Source organism: Gadus morhua, chromosome 19 (assembly GCF_902167405.1).
Source record: "Gadus morhua chromosome 19, gadMor3.0, whole genome shotgun sequence".
In the NCBI taxonomy this organism is placed as follows: Eukaryota; Metazoa; Chordata; class Actinopteri; order Gadiformes; family Gadidae; genus Gadus; species Gadus morhua.
The window spans coordinates 20445307-20463065 of record NC_044066.1 but is presented as its reverse complement, the minus strand read 5'-3'; the positions used below and the strand labels follow the sequence as shown (position 1 = coordinate 20463065).

The window sequence follows — 17759 nt, the reverse complement described above, 5'->3', positions numbered from 1 at the left end:
TGTGTCCGTCCGTCAGTCCGTCGGTCTGTGTGTCCGTCGGTCCGTCTGTCTGCCTCTATTTCTCTATTGGCTTGAGTCTGGGCTTGCGGATGTGCCTCATGTTGGCCCCGGGCTCCGTGGGCTTGAAGGGCCCCGGGGCCCCGTAGGGTCTGGGCAGCGGCAGGCGGCCCTGGCTGTGGATGTAGGCGTTGGGCCGCGGCTCGGCCGTGGTGAACACGCCGCCGGGCAGCTGGTTCCACGCCTCCTCTCCCTCACGCTGGGGACGCCGGTAAGCACGCACACGCACATACACATTCACATTCACATTCAAACACACACACACACGCACGCACGCACACACACACACAGGTGCACAAAAAAACTCACACACACACACACACAAGCGTACGTGCACAGACACGCACACAAATACACAGACAGACACATGCGCACCCACACACGCTTACCATGCACAGACAACACCCAAGACGCTCACATGCGGGCGTAGACACACACACACACACACACACACACACACACACACACACACACACACACACACACACACACACACACACACACACACACACACACACACACACACACAGGTTTTAGAGTTTGGCTAATTACGTTATCGTGGGAGGCTCATCAGTGATTAAAACAAAATATTAGCTCAAACTTCAGGCAGCTTCTTGTTTTTCTTCCACAGCAAGTTCACATGAGGTCACCACTGTGTGTCTGCATCAGTGACCTTGTCGTCTGACATTACTTCTCACAGAGCTTCATTTCCCGCTTTGACCAACGTTCCCCAAAAACATTTTGGGTTTCAGAACGCGGCGTTCATTAATTAAACCAGGTTTTATCCGGGATTCGGTAGACTCACGGTCCACAGTCATTTGTGTGTTTAATGTGTCGTTTAATCGAATAGAAAGGACGGTATGCACAGGACCAACAAGCTGTGGTCGTGCCCTAGGGCAGAACGATGCAGAGCCTCACACGGCAGACACATTCCCACATTCCCGACACAATCCCAGGAGAAAAACCGAGACAGAACCCGAATTTCACAGCTGAGACTTTAACTCACGCAAATGAGAAACCTTCACGCCCGAGTTGCGTTGTAAAGGCGCTAAAGGCTAGGGTGTTTCCAACAGGTATGCAGGGCACACCTGTTGCTGACTATCCTAGTCTGGTTCAGCCAAATACTTCGGAGCAAGAGTTCGGAAAAGAGTCAGATGCTATTGGGGGTAGTTTGTTTTCTTGCTATGATATTTCTTGGTAACGTTAAAAAATAAATGTTAACATCAAAATAGCATTCGCATGTCTGTTCGGATTGAAAGTTTGTTTGGTTTTACTGGTAAATTGGCTGTATATGTTTTAACGATTGACCGGAAAAGCGTAAGAAAACAAACCATAGCACAAAAGCCTCCCCTTGAACCAACGTTCCGACCGAACTACGCAGTTGTTCCGCCCGACCGGACGTCAAACTTCAAAGCCACAACACATTTTCTCACCGTCGCCGCAATTTGGCAAATTTCTTCCCCATGAACCGTTTGTTCCCTGTCATGAGATGAAGACCAGTTCAGGAGAACCAAAACAAAACGCTCTGAATAGCTACCAGGGAATCCAAAGGGGAGAAAGATAGGATTACACCGACAACCGTTGCATAAAAATTATAGAACGATGTATATAATAATATCATATTCATCATTTCAAAATAGTTATAGGTTTATTTCTCTACTAATTTTTTTTTCTACTTTATATTTGCCGTCCTTGCTTCTTGCAGCCTACGGTGTCTCTCATGGTCTCATTTGTGCATTTTAAATGTTAGAACAACAACCTGGTATCTGCTCTGGTGTAAATGGTGGTGTGTTTAAGGAGTCAGGTACGGTGGCCCACACGGGACTAGGTTTTTCTTATGACTAACAGGCTGAATACAAATCAGCCCAGCCTCAAAATGATCCACATGTCCTTGCATGGATTGTTTTGTGTGTGTTTATGTGTGCCTGTGCGTTTGTGTGTGCGTGTGCGTCAGGGCTGTGTGTAGGGTATGTATATTAGTGTGTGTGTTTGTGTGGGGGCTCTGTGTAGGGTATATGTATGAGTATCTGTGTATCTAAGTATGTGTGTATCTAAGTCTACAGTTCAATCTTTAATATAGTTTGGCCCTGTAGGAACAGTGTGTGTGTGTGTGTCTGTTTTGTTTGTTTGTGTGTGTTTTGTAATGCGTGGGTTTGTGTTTGTTGTGAGTCTCTCGTTTACCATAAGTCCCCTGATGGAAGTAGTGATTCCCCACTTTCCAGTCGAGGTAGGGATTCCCCAAAGATTCCTGCTCAGTTTCAAGTTCACGGGGGCGTTTAAGTGTTCTGTGTGCATGTTGTCTCCTGTGTGCGTGTTTATATGTTTGAGAAAGTGTGTTTGTGTGTGTTTTTTTTGTATTTTTGTCTCTACCTGGGGCTTTGTATATATATTGTGTTCACCCGCTGTCCTGTTCATTACCCTGCCTCTGAGTAGGTAAGTCTGTGTGTGCGTGTGCGTGTGCGCGTGCGCGTGCGTGCATGCGTGCGTGCGTGCGTGCGTGCGTGCGCGCGTGTCCATATATATATCTTTGCATAGGAGGATGTGTGTTGGTCTGTGTACGATCGTGCATGCATGCATGTGTATCTGGGTTCGGTTCACCTCCTCTCTCTCCTGCGCCTCCTTCTGCCTCCTCCTCCTGTCCCTGAGCAGCCTCCTCCACTCCTCCTCCACCTCCAGGCCGGGGGAGACACCCTGTGCCAGACGGCGCTCACACTCCTCCACCTGCCGCAGTGCAGCCTCCGTCAGCACACTGGTACCACTCTGCTAGCACCATGCTAGCCGCTACGCTATGCTAGCCGCTATGCTATACTAGCCGCCGCGGCTACGCGGCTATCGATGCGTCAGCCATCGATAGCCTATTACAACCCTATTATTATTATGGGTTGTAATAGGCCAGGGAAGAGGGATGGTATCTAATGGGCTGAGCTAGGATGTTATCTGGGATGCCATTGTGTCAACCAGGGGAACCTTTTCATGAGATTTAAAAGTATGATGATCAACATTTCGTAATGTATATTGTTCATCAATACAGTAGTCCCCTTTTCAAATATATATATATATATATATATATATATATATATATATATATATATATATATATGTGTGTGTGTGTGTGTGTGTGTGTGTGTGTGTGTGTGTGGATATATATATATATATATATATATATATATATATATATATATATATATATATATATATATATATATATATATATTAGAGCTGTCAAGCGATTAAAATATTTAATCGTGATTAATCGCATTAATGTCATAGGTAACTATTATTAATCGCGATTAATCGCAAATTATTTTTCTATGCTAAATATCCCTTGATTTTTTTGTCCCATAATTCTTCTCATTTTAATTCTCTTATCAACATGATGAAGTGCATCGGCTTGCCTTGTGCAAATGATTTTCTATTGATAACAACATTGGCATCTCATCTCATCATCATCTCATTTTCGTCCGCTTATCCGGGGTCGGGTCGCGGGGGGAGCAGCTCAAGCAGGGGGCCCCAGACTTCCCTTTCCCGGGCCACATTAACCAACTCTGACGGGGGGATCCCGAGGTGTTCCCAGGCCAGTGTTGAGATATAATCTCTCCACCTAGTCCTGGGTCTTCCCCGAGGCCTCCTCCCCACTGGACGTGCCTGAAACACCTCCCAAGGAAGGCGCCCAGTGGGCATCCTTACCAGATGCCCGAACCACCTCAGCTGACTCCTTTCTAAGTAAAGGAGCAGCGGCTCTAATCCGAGTTCCTCACGGATGGCTGAGCTTCTCACCCTATCCCTAAGGGAGACGCCAGCCACCCTTCTGAGAAAACTCATCTCGGCCGCTTGTACCCGCGATCTCGTCCTTTCGTCTCGGCCGCTTGTACCCGCGATCTCGTCCTTTCATCACCAAGCCCTCATGACCATAGGTGAGGATAGGAACGAAGATTGACCGGTAGATCGAGAGCTTTGCCTTGCGGCTCAGCTCTCTTTTCGTTACAACAAGCGAACGCAATACCGCCCCCGCTGCTCCGATTCTCCGGCCAATCTCACGCTCCATACTACCCTCACTCGCGAACAAGACCCCGAGGTACTTATATGCCACAACATTGGCATATACTGATCAAAACAGGACGATACAAAAAAAGAGCCTATAGTGCAAATAAACGACTGCTTTGAACAAATGTCATTTGAACATAGCAGTCAGGCTACTGCTTCTTTGTTTTGAGCCAAAAAAAAAATTTTTTTTTTTTTTTTTTAATAAGATAATTACGTTAATCGCGTGATAATTTTTTTAACGCCGTTAAATTTGGTTTGCGTTAACACCGTTAATAACGCGTTTAACTGACAGCTCTAATATATATATATATATATGTATATATATATATATATATATATACATATATATATATATATATATATATATATATATATATATATATATATATATATATATATATATATATATATGTATCCAGCTATATATATATCTATAACTAACCATCTTTGCATCCATCTCTCCTAGAGAGATGGAGAGATGGATGCAAAATTTCATAACAAATAGTAAAAATGTAAAATAGTAATTGATTTTGGCCATCATGCATTCCACTTAGCCTGGCATCGCCAGACGAATTGCAAACTGAAATTAGTCTGGAACCCCTCTATTCAATTTCCATTTCCAAGGGGCGTCCCCAACAGGTGCAGACCAAAATGCCTCTGGACGCATTTAGATAGACCTACAACCAATCATGGCAACAAAACGGCTGACCCAAAACTGAGTGACAAAAAATCGACATAAGCAGGCAAAGCGGAATCGACAGATCGTTCTACATCAGCGGCAGCCATCTTTGTTGTTGTATGGCTTTCCTCTGCACAGACCTCGTATTTTCCCCGCCTTATATTTGATAAACGCTTATGATTGGTCGGTCTATTTCGTATCGGGCAGAAATAATTTTGTATGGGAGGGGAGCCAGACCTCATCTGCAGAGCAAACCAAACACAAGCTTTCGAGATTCGTCTGGCTCCCGGGTTACATCCCACTCCGTCGCCCAGCTGCCACTTATGGCACCCGGACCGCCCTTTGAGAACCCTTCAAGGCGGCGTGCTGCAGCAGGCGGGGTGCTGACCTGCTCTTTCCTCTCCCTGACCTCCTGCTCCAGGGCCAGGGCCTGGGCCTGCCTCATGGACAGCTCTGCCGCCACCGCCATCAGGCGCTGGTTGGTGCCAGTGCTCTGGGAACGAAGTGAGTTCAGCTGGAGACGCACACACAAACACACACACACACAGACACGCACATGCACAGATGGTCAGGTCGAACGTGGTTGTCTGTTGTTGGGTAAACACAGGAGCTGTGTTAGCGGTACAACGGTAGGGATATGAAAAATATCTTCTGCTCCAGATGTGTCAGCAGCGTCCAATTAAAAAAGGGAAAAATAACTTGCTCGCTGTTTCGCTTTATTTTTGTGAAGAGGTAAACACACATACAAAGATGACACCTGGGAAGATTATTTTAGGTGTGCATAAGAGGATTTGGATCTCGGCTTGTGTTTGTGTCAGAGAGAGAGCGAGAGGGAGAGGAAGGGGGAGAGGAAGAGGGGAAGAAAGAGATAGGGAGGGGGAGAGAGAGAGAGGGTGAGACAGAGAGAGAGAGAGAGAGAGAGAGAGAGAGACCCGGGTACCTTCGTATTTCTGCTTATTACAAAAAAATGACTAGTTTATTTGTTTAAGGAAAGTACGTGTCGAACCATTTGACACGCAGCATGTTTAAACCATTGTATGCTTTGTATAGTGTACTGTATGCAGGAGTGACTTTGTCTTTTTTATCTCTTGCCTTCTTAGCCATCTGCAGCCTTTCCTGTTGGCCGTTCTCCAGCTGGTCTCTGATTGGCTGAGAGAGCCTGGTCACCTGATCCAGGAGCAGCTCCTTCTCCATCAGCTGCTCCTCGCATTTCATTATACGGTCCTCCAACTACACACACACATACACATACATACACACACGCATACACACACACATGCACGCACGCACGCACGCAAACCCAATGTACACGCACAAGCGCACGCACGCACACAAACAGGCACGCACGCACGCACACCCAAGTACACACATACATGTACACACACAAACGCACACAGAGTCACACACACACACAGAAACAAAATGTGCCTTTTTCTCTATTATCGAAAATGACTTTCATAATTTCTTTGAAACAAAGTCCGGCTTCCTTAATGAAGTTGTGTGTAACCGTAAGCGTTTAAATCTCCCTCTGAAATGATCTCTACGATTCAGGTATGGCTGAGGGCGGTATGGTGGGGGGGCAGGAAGTGAATCAGACAGGCGGATTTTCAAAAGAAAAGCGGAGGAGGCGCAATGAAGGGTGGATCGACGTAAAAGAGAGTGAGGCTACGTTTACACGACGACGGTCTGAACAGAAGTCGCAAAAGAGAGTGAGGCTACGTTTACACGACGACGGTCTGAACAGAAGTCGCAAAAGTGGCGTCGCGCCTTCACTTTTTATTCCGCGTTTAGACGAGCGTTTTCGGGAGGAAATCTGCGTGCATACGGTGACGCAAAGGTGTGTGGAATTCGATTGGGTATGCATGCCAGGCGGCTAGGTGGTGCTGCGATACACTATCACACAACACCGTCATGTCTGAGCGCATGCGTAGAATCTTCCTTCTTCTCTTATCCGTGCCGCAAAAACCAAAAAGATCCTTCTCTGTTCAGTAATACTATCTGTACATATCCTTACGTTTCGTGGAAAGTCTCCTGTACGCTTGTTAGAGCTGCCAAAGCAGCTTGAAGGTCCGACGCATGGAAATGATCTGACATGTTTGTTTATTTCCTTGTACTGGCACATGTATGTGACGTAAACTCGTACATGACGTGAGCAGATCTGAGCAGTGTTTTGCGTCTTGGCCGTTTAGACGGAAACGCTACGGCGGAGCGTATTTAACTTTTCCACTCTGGAGGGTGGTTTCAGATTTATGCGTTTTCATGCCCCAAAAACGCCGTCACCGTCTCAACGAAAGGCACTTCCGATAAAATATTTTGTCGCTTTTACCCGCAAGCGTCCTCGTGTAAACGGGGCCTGAGAGAAAGAAACTAACTTCACTGTCTCCCTTTATATGTGTCGTTGCGCTGCCCTCCCCCCCCCCCCAGTGTGGGTCACATGCTGTGCTTACGTGTTGGGCCTTCTCTATCAGCTCGGGCCCCGGAGCCGGGGGCCCCAGTAGCTCCTTGAACACGGAGGAGGGGTCTCCGCTGAGGCTCAGCTCCTCAGCCAGCACTGAGGTCTGGGCCCGGGCCTTCAGCAGCTGACCCAGCAGAGAGAGAGGGCCAGGGGTTACACGTCACACACACACACACACACACACACACACACACACACACACACACACACACAGACACACACACAGACACACACACACACACACACACACACACACACACACACACACACACACACACACGCACACAGACACATGCACGCGTGCACAGACAGGCGGCCCCTACGTTCACACACACACATGCAAGCACACACACCCACACACAAGAAGGCAGACGCAGACACACACACACACCCACACATAGTCGCCACTACACATGCACACCGTACATACAGACACACACATGCTCACACACACAGACACACACACCACACACAGACACACACACACACAGGGTTTGGGGCGCAGAAGCATAAAGATGCACAAGCATGCACAAACACACACACACACACACGCACACGCACACGCACACACCCGGACCGAGACGATCCCCGGTTCTTCTGTGTGTCTCACCACTATGGTCCCATAATGACACACACAGCCACCAGAGGTGAACACCGAGACACCGAAATGGCAGACATGGGAGCCCAATCCCCGCAAACACATTTGAAGTTCACATTTTCAAGGTCTCCTCACAACAACACAGTACGACAATCCTCAGTATGGAGGGGAGCTGCCTTTTCAGAGCTCTCCATGCCAAGAAAAGAGAAAGGCACCGACCGGGAATCCACAGGAAAGAAATAAATAAACACAAAAAAGCGCTTATAGAGACATTTCTGGGGTCTCGCTGCCCATTTAGGGTAGCCAGTGGCTCACTCTGGGCGCGTATGGAGAGGCTGAGGGGAGGGAGATAAGGAGGAAAGCTGCAGAAAAACATGTTCACAGAGGGCAGCGTGGAATAGCCTCCCGGCACTCTCTACCACCGACTGCTCAGACCACCGGAAGAGGAGAGGGGGAAGGAGGGGGGGGTTAAGAGAGAGGGATGAAAGAGAAATGGAGGGAGGGAGGGAGGAAGAGGTAATAGAAGGGATGAAGGAGAAAGGGATGGAGGGAGAGAGAGAGAGAGGGAGAGAGGACGGAAGAAAGGACGGCAGGGAAGAAGAGTTAAGAGAATGGAAGGAGGGAGGGAGGACGGAAGGAAATAAGCCAAGAAAGAAGAGCAGGAAGGAAGAAGACAAGGAAAGATCAAACAAGGGGAAAAAAGGATGGAAGAAATTAGGAAAGATTAAAAAGAAAGAAAGACTAAAAAGCATTGGAATTGAGTTGACCAATGCTGAGAACCGCGAGCCAGTTCAGCAGATCAAACTTTAGATATCATCTTATTTTTTGGCTCAATCCGGTCTTAATCCTGCTTCCCTGACCAGATGGAGCGGAGACCGGCTTGAAGAGGAAAGGAAGAGAGAAAAAAGGACTGGATGGTTTTAAGCTGACTGAAGACAGAAAGTCTGACACACTTCCAAGTTGAAGTACCTTGAAGACCGCTGACGCACACACACTGACTTACACACACACACACACACACACACACTGACTTACACACACACACACACACATACACACCCGCACCCAATCTGACACACTTCCCGGTTGAAGTATCAGTGCACCTTGAAGACCACTGACACACACACACACACACACACACACACACACACACACACACACACACACACACACACACACACACACACACACACACACACACACACACACAGTCTGACACACTCCCCGGTTCAAGTGTGCACCTTGACGACCACACACACACACACACACACACACACACACACACACACACACACACACACACACACACACACACACACACACACACACACACACACACACACACACACACACACACACACACATACACACATTCCAGAAAGCAAGTCACTCCAACAGGATCCTCACTCCTGGCTTCCTATCCCAGGATGTGGGGGGCTGAGGGTGCGACCATGCAGATTGACCTGATGAGCGATCAAAGCTTCACCTGGGTGATCCCGGGGGGCCGCTTAAGTTCCCGTGAAAATCCTACTTTTTTTTCCGCCGTTTAGCGATCGACGATAATAAGATGAATGGCGCCCATCGCTTAAACCGACTGGGAATTGTAGCGATCAAACGGCGGAAAAAAACTTTTTGGCGTTGATCGCTACAATTCCCGGACTTCGGCTAGAAAGGCCCCAACAAGGTTGGTTGATAGCTTGGTTGTTGCTGTTCGTCTTTCTGGTTTGTTGAGGAAGAGGGACGGCACTTTAAAAAAGCACAACTGAGGCAACTTCTCAGGACGTCCACAGAGTCGGAAACCATTGAAGAAAAGATCAAGATGCCAAAGAAGTAACGAGAACCGGAACAGATAATAGAAGTGGAGACAGAAGGTCTGACCCTGCATGATCAGGCTTGACCAAACATCCATCCCCTTCCCCCCTATCATCCAAGCATGCATGGATGATGGGCTTGTGGGGGGGGGGGGGGGGGAGTCCACTGACCCCACCCATGGGTCAGTGGACATTAAAATAACAAACATTAGCCTGGCGTGGAACAAAGCGAAGATTCCCCGCTCTCCCTCTCCCTATTATGGACACCATTTGATCCCCCTTCCGGTTGCCGGGGACAACAGAGAGGGGGTCAAGATGGAGGAGGAAGAGGATGCTTTGCCCCGTCAGTCACATGACCGGCTGCGTTAAACGTAGCGTGTGTAACCGTGCCTCAGCTCACTTAGCGGCCCCGAAGAAAGGAAGAGAAAATCTAAAGTTCTACCCGACTGCTCGTCTAATTGTACCATTCAAAGACTTAATGTGGTAATATATTCCTGTCCATGTAAGTTTGATTAATTGTAGAGGAGAATGGCAACGAATCGTGCATGATGACTACCATTAGGGTTTGGACGTGATGAAATCAGTGTTCATGCCGTGAAAGGCCGTCAGCGATCGCAGGCTACAACTGTATTGCTGGTTGTCGAGACGCTTGGACGGACACAGCTGCCATCTCCACGCAACAGATGATGTGCAAAGGGCCACATGAAAGGTGAAGGCTAGACAGCACTTTACAAGTGAAGACCATAATGCCTTGTGGCTGTTGTTTGTGTTGGAAGCCAGCATAAGAATGCAGCATAGAATTCAGCTTCTATTGACAACTAGATGCTGAACGGAAAAAGATATACTATAGACTTGACAAAAAACTAAATCGGAATAATAATGAGAAACAGAGGACAATGGCGTTTCTTCGGGTAAGATGGGCTGAGGTTATACAGGGTATTTTCACTTCCTCTGATAATGTAAGGCACAACATAATAGTTGTCTTGAAAAAACATATTTGTGCTCAGTTCCGCAGTAAGTTTCTCCCAACCAACCTCAGTCTCCTGAAAAGCTCTGCACTGCAATGTAATCTTTTTTTTTGTCTAGGTTTCAGCCAGCGCAGAGCCTAACTATTTTCCAAAACTGCTTCCAAAGAACTTAACAAGAATGTATTGATTTCCAATGTTCAACGTCCATACAATAAGAGGTCTTGGATATTGTGGCCTGGATATGTGCCATGGTGATATATACTGTATATTAATCGATGTGTCGCATCTCCACGCAGTCGAATGAGGTCATAGAGAACGACAAGTTGAGGCCGACACAGACAGAGAGAGACCAGAGAGGGACCAGATAGAGACAGGAGAAAGAGACCAGAGAGAGAGAGAGAGAGACCGGAGGGATAGAGAGACCAGAGAGAGACCAGAGAAATAAAGGCCAGTAAAGAAAGGAATAATGCAGTAAAGATATTTCAGTAGGAATGGAATGAGATGGTATGTGCGTGAGTGTGTGTGTGTGTGGAGGGTGTGACTCCGGACCTGGGTTTGCTTGTTCTGGATCTGATAAATGTGAATGTGCTTGCACGCGGTCAGACCGAGCCGTTTAAACAGTGTAGTGATTGATGGACTACAGTGAATCTCGCTTCGCCCACTGTATGTCTCTCTCTTCTCCTCTGACCAATCCATCCATCTTTCACCCTCACCCTCTCTCCTGTGTGTGTAATGTGTATGTGTTTTTTGTTTTCTTGTTCTCTCTTTCTTCCTTGGTTCCCTTTCTCTGGGTATTCATCCGTCTCCACGTCAAGCTCCTCTTTATGTCAGCTGTCTTTCTCTCGCCCTCTCTCTCTCTCTCTCCCTTGTTCTCTCTCGCTTGCTTTCTCTCTCTCAGCCTTGCTCTCTGTGGCTCTTTCTCGCTCTCTCTGTTCGTCTTTGCATCTTCACTCTTCTCTCATTCACTGCTTCTTTGTCCTTTGTGAAACCGTTATCTCCCATCTTCCATCTCTTCTGTGACTTTTTCTTTGTGCATTAATAATCATCAATAATTCTCTGCACTTTCTCTCCCTCTGCCCCGACCCCATGCCCTTCCCTGTCTGTCCCTCTCTCTTAACTTCACTTTCACTTTCTGTTTCATCGCTGTCTGCGTCTGCATCTATTTGCACCTCATAACTTCTTCCCCCGTTTGTCAGTTAGACTGCTTGATAGTCACGGAGATGGCCGTATGCGTCTGTTCTCAAGGGATCCCAGCCGTCGTATAACAGGTATGCCGGCGCCACACACACACACACACACACACACACACACACACACACACACACACACACACACACACACACACACACACACACACCTATTTCACATTTACATGACTCCACTTCCATTCTCGTCAATGTGCGCTTGATGCGATATGGAGCGACCGCAACAAAAGGGGGAAATGACAACAAACCGCACACGGCCCCCGATATGATCGCGCCGACCTTTTCAGACGAACGCGGAATGTCTCAAACTTACACCGGCTGCCATCGTGGCGGTCCGCCCTGTCGCATCGCTTTAGCTCTTGCTGTCTGGTCGAGTAGCACTTTCCGTAATAGCATGCGCGTCCCAGGCGGTTAGCTAGCTGCCTCAACCCTCCCCCCCACCCCACTATCCAATCTCTTTGAAGTGACGTCTGATTGGCCTGTTACTTCAGGTGGAAGCCTGTCCAGTAAGAAGGCGGGGGGGGGGGGGGGCATAATGTAAGTAGCGAGAAACCCAAAGGACAGCAAGGACTTTTTTTTGTTATCCTTTTAGGTTTAAGGTCTGTCGTTAGCTTTGTCATTCAATCACGGCCGTGTAATCCTTTCTATCTTCAGCCCATCTAACTCATCTGTCCTTCTCTCCGTCTGTGCCTTGACTGACAGCTCCCGCCTTCCCGCCACTGGCGTCTGACTCCAGCGTTGTGGAGGACCTGCCGAGTCCCCGCTATTCTCCCAAAACGTATGTTCCGTGGCTGTCCCCGTTCGGGTTGGATTGCCCAACCGTGTTAATGAGTCCCGGAAAAGTTAGGCCTGACATGTTAACACAGAGTGACACTCGCGGGGGCCACCCACACCGTGCCGCACTGCCACTCATCTGTCCCAGAGTGTGTCGGCCTGCACACACACATGCGCCTCTCTGCATTTTAACTACCTTGGGTCTCATTATTGAGGACTGATGCATTCGCATGGACAGCTATGCATGATTGACAGTGTGCACACGCATAATGTGTGTGTGTGTGTGTGTGTGTGTGTGTGTGTGTGTGTGTGTGTGTGTGTGTGTGTGTGTGTGTGTGTGTGTGTGTGTGTGTGTGAATGCATGCATGGGTGTATTGCTCTGTGCATCTGGACTGGATCGAATTGATTTCACTCCATTTGTATGTGGGTATCTTTGTATGTATGTATGTATGTATGTATGTATCTATGTATGCATGTATGCTTGTGTATGCGTGTGTGTCTGTTTTTATCCATCTGTATCTATGTGTGTGTGTGTGTGTTCATGTATCTGTATGTATCTGTGTCTCTATGACCGTGTGTGTGTGTGTGGCCGTGTGTCTGTGTGTCTATGTTTCCTCGTCTATGTGTGTGAGTGCCCCCCCCCCCCCCCCCCCCTCCCTGAGGAGCGCTGTGTGCTCCGGCAGCAGCAGCAGCAGCAGCTCATAAACGGGCTGGCGGTAAACCCGGAGCCGGGCGGTACGACGGAGCGGGGCGCCGGCCTCGGCCGCCTCATCACACTCTTTATTTGTGACCAATTAAAAGTCCTCGGAGCCCCGATGAAACACCTCAGAGAGGCACGTCGAACTCCAATCAGGTCGGCCAGGAAATCTATCTCTGCTACAACAACGTCCCATCGGGAGAACGTGGTTGTTTAAGACTGCAAATAGACAGAGGAGGAGGAGGAGGAGGAGGAGGAGGAGGAATCTAGGTTGAAATGAAGACCGAGATGCTGGGAGGGTGATGATGAATGGTCATGGAGGCTGAGTTGACGGGGTGGTGTCGGTGGTGTGAGGGGGGAAGGGAGAGGAAGGGATAGGGGGGGATAGGGTGGAAGGGAGTGCGGGTCTGCAGAGGAAACGAACGGAGCCCGTAGCAAAATGTCATCATCGTATCTCGCAGGATCACTGTCTCTGCCTCGCTGGAGATATTTGTAAAACTGCGCGCGTGCATGCGTGTGTGCGTGCGTGCGTGCGTGCGTGCGTGCGTGTGTGTGTGTGTGTGTCTGCGTGTGTGTGAAAAAGGCAGATGACTCTGGAAGGTAAAATGCCAGGCGGATACATATCTGGATGGTTATATGATGGATGGGTAGGTACAAGATAGATTGAGGAATGGGAACATGATGGATGAATGGTTAGTTGATGGATGGGTACAAGATGGATGGATGGATGAATGAATGAAGGAATGGAGGGATGAATGGATGGATGGATGGATGGATGGAGGGATGATGACATAATAATGGATTGATGTATGGATGGATGGGTACAAGAAGGATGGATGAATAGTGTTGGTCGTTGTAAACTCTTGATCTAACTGGATTTACAGAATGTACTAAAAACAAACACTACAAGGGCAGTGTTTAATGCACTGCATGAAAGGGTCCCGTTTTACTGCAGAGTCTATCCAGAGGGAGAGATGGAGCCAATGGAAGGAAAAAGGGATCAAGGGAAGGTGGAAAACAACGTAAGGAAGTCTCAGGGACTGAAACGTGGCCTGGGTGAGTATAAATACTGTGTATTGGTCTGTATAGCGATGAGTGTTGTTCTAACTTCATACAGCATGAACAACAGTAGTCACTGGTTGTTGTTTTGACGAAAAGATCTACCTCTTCGATCAAAAACAAATTTACTTTGTAAAAGTCCATCTACTAATACCGAGTTCAGAAAAACACGGATTCAAAAAACATAGTACGTACTTACAAAAAAGACTGGGCCCCCAATTATACCAAGCGGAAAAATAAACCAAGTACATAATAAATAAAAAATGCTGGAAAGCCAAGAACAACCCAACGGGACGAGAGAAGAAGTGGTAAACAACAGAGTGGGAGAACAGAGGGCGTCTCCCCCTCCAGACGCATGAGAGGGTGAGGATGTTCCAGCGGACAAGGGAACATGTGCACTAATCAGTTGTTGATATGACCGCGGCGGTTCTGATCCAGCACAGAGACACACCCGGTCCCACAGCCCCTAGACACCGAGCGGGCCAGGGGCTCGCTCTCTCCCTCTCTACACACTTCCATCCCTCTCTCTCTCTCTCACTCCCTCTCCCTGTGCACAAATCCATGTCTCTCTTTCTCTCCCTCTCTACGCACATCCATCCCTCTCTCTCCCTTCATATCTCTCTCTCTCTCCCTCTCCACACACCCATCCCTCTCTCTCTCTCTCCCTCTCCACACATCCATGTCTTTCTCTCCCCCTATCTCACTCTCTGCACACATCCTTCTCTCTCTTTCTCTCCCCACTCCCTCTGCACACATCCACATCTCTCTCTCCCCCTCTCTCCACACATCGATGTCTCTCTTGCCCTCTCCCCCTTCTCCTTATTCTCTCCCTCTCTCCCTCATCCATGCCTCTCTCGTTCTCTTTCATTAATACAGTGTAATAAGGTCAGGCCTGTCTAGTGCACTACACTAGTTGTACAGGGAAACGTTGTGCGGTGGTGTTGTTGCACTCAGACACACAAATGAAGGCTCTATCGTGTGATGATGAACTGCAGGTGTAGCTGGAAAATAAACACCCTCACACAAACCCCCCCCCACACACACACACACACACACACACACACACACACACACACACACACACACACACACACACACACACACACACACACACACACACACACACACACACACAAACACACACAAAATGTAATACATTTCTGATGCAAGAATGTGAATTTAGAAATGTGTTTATACAAGGATGTGGGGAGGCAGATATGAGTAAAGGATGAATCATATTAAGAAAGCACTATGTATGTGTGTGTGTGTGTGTGTGTGTGTGTGTGTGTGTGTTTGTGTGTGTGTTTGTTTGTGTGTGTGTGTGTGTGTGTGTTTGTGTGTGTGTGTGTGTGTGTGTGTGTGTGTGTGTGTGTGTGTGTGTGTGTGTGTGTGTGTGCGTTTTCATGACAGAAAGAGGAAGACAGGTGTTTCCCCAACACAGATCTACATGTGACGCACGACTGCCAATATCAACAACACTTTGCCACATTTTCTCCCACACCACGGTTTGATAACACCCAGCAAACTGTGCTTTTATAATCCCACGGTCATAACAGTGCCAGGGCTAGGGGTTAGCCTCCCCAGCCGTCCGTGTTCGGCAGCGTGCGTGTGGTATCAGAGGAGGCTGTGGCTGACAGCGTAGTGCATTAAATATGATCTACTCTGCATGCTGTTAGGTTGAGTGAGGGGGAGTGCGGTGAGGAATGTTGATAACGCGCCTCCCGGAGCGCTACGGCGGGGAGAGTGAGCCCTCGCTATCCATCATCTGTCCCCCGGAACCCCTCCCCCCCCCCCCCCCCCCCCCCGTTTCAGTTACACTGTATATTAAGGGACCCTTAATGATCCATTAATGAATAATAATTAGCTAATGCAGTGATTAGCATTAGCGTGAACAACATAGAGCTTTCAAAGTTGGTACACGATATAGAAACGATAAAGTGAAGTACCTCTATGTTGACAGGGGGCGCTATCACTCACGATCCGACAAGAAACGATAAGCCTCGTTGTTCAATCAATCACGAGTCCGTCCAGAGCGGCCCATGGACTTGAAACTCGGCCTCCTCGCTCATTAGCCTCGCTAGAAATAGCAGGTCAGCATGCTCACAGAACATTGCGCACACGATGACTTGGCTCACGCAACCACACGCATTTTCTTCATAAAATGCATAGCGGGCGACATGTCTAGTTTAATAATGTAAAACTAGACATGAGCCTCAACCCTATGCTGATGATTTATTACAAAGCTTAACACTGCGTGTCCTAACGGTAATTAATTAATGGTTAATTAATGTGCCCTTATTGTAAAGTGTGACAGTATTTTCTTTCATATAAAAAAAAGACACATATTTCTTTTAAATGTTTTCGTATAATAAACAAGTTGGATTATAGGTCAGCGATTTGGGGCAACGTAACAAAAGAATCGAGAACAAATATTCACTTTTGGTCAATACCTTTGTTTACTCACTTTTCCTAGAGATACATGGTACACAAAACCCATGGGGTCCCTTCTCAACTAATAATGCCAGCCCGTCTGTTCTGATGCAGAAGTGTGCTTGAGGCTTCAAGCAAACACGCACACACACATATGAACATCAACGTACACCCTCATACACAAACATACATACACACACATGAATCCCCCCACACACACACATAGATTTACATCAACACACACGCATACAACGCCTCCCCCCCCAAACACACATACACATACACACGCCCCCCCGCCCGCACACATATATGACCATCAGCGCACCGACACACACACACACACACACACACACACACACACACACAAACAAACAAACAAGCCCCCCCGCTTGGCACACACACACAAATAATAAACATAAACGCACCGACACACACAACACTCTCCCCCCCAGCCCCCCCGACACACTCACACACATACATAAACATCAGCACACACACACACACACACACACACACACACACACACACACACACACAGGTCCGCCACACCGTACCTCGGTCCACAGCGCGGCGAACTCGGCCTCCACGACGCGGGCCTGGGCGGCGCGGCCCGTCTCCAGGGCGAGGCAGCGGCGCTCTTCGGCCGCGTCCACCCTCAGCGTCCGGGCGTGCTCCTCCAGGGCGTCCAGGGTGGCGCCGCCGGCGTCCAGCGCCGCTGCCCGCCCCCGGGCGCCCTGCTGCAGCAGGCTGCCCTCCGCCTCGCACTCCAGCAGCTGGAGGCTGCTGCGGGCGCGCACGGCCGCGTGCACGCACACACACACACACACATGGAGACACACAGGGACACAAACGCACACATATGCGCACGCACATGCACACGCACACAGGTGGACACAAACGCACACACATGCGCATTCACACACACGCACACACGCGCGCGCGCACACATACACATATGGAGACACACATGGACACGGACACA

General features: G+C 48.4%; 1 protein-coding gene across 1 annotated transcript in view; it reads right to left on the bottom strand.

Moving 5' to 3' along the window:
* The window catches only part of ccdc146 (coiled-coil domain containing 146), a 62733-nt gene continuing 44974 nt past the window's right edge, over nucleotides 1-17759 (bottom strand). The window contains exons 18-23 of the mRNA XM_030341468.1: nucleotides 17332-17560; nucleotides 7228-7359; nucleotides 5873-6010; nucleotides 5169-5294; nucleotides 2656-2778; nucleotides 1-256 (exon numbers count right to left, since the gene is read on the bottom strand). Coding sequence (XP_030197328.1) covers nucleotides 56-256; nucleotides 2656-2778; nucleotides 5169-5294; nucleotides 5873-6010; nucleotides 7228-7359; nucleotides 17332-17560 — 949 coding nt within the window. The 3' untranslated portion in view covers nucleotides 1-55. The remainder of the gene's footprint in view (nucleotides 257-2655; nucleotides 2779-5168; nucleotides 5295-5872; nucleotides 6011-7227; nucleotides 7360-17331; nucleotides 17561-17759) is intronic.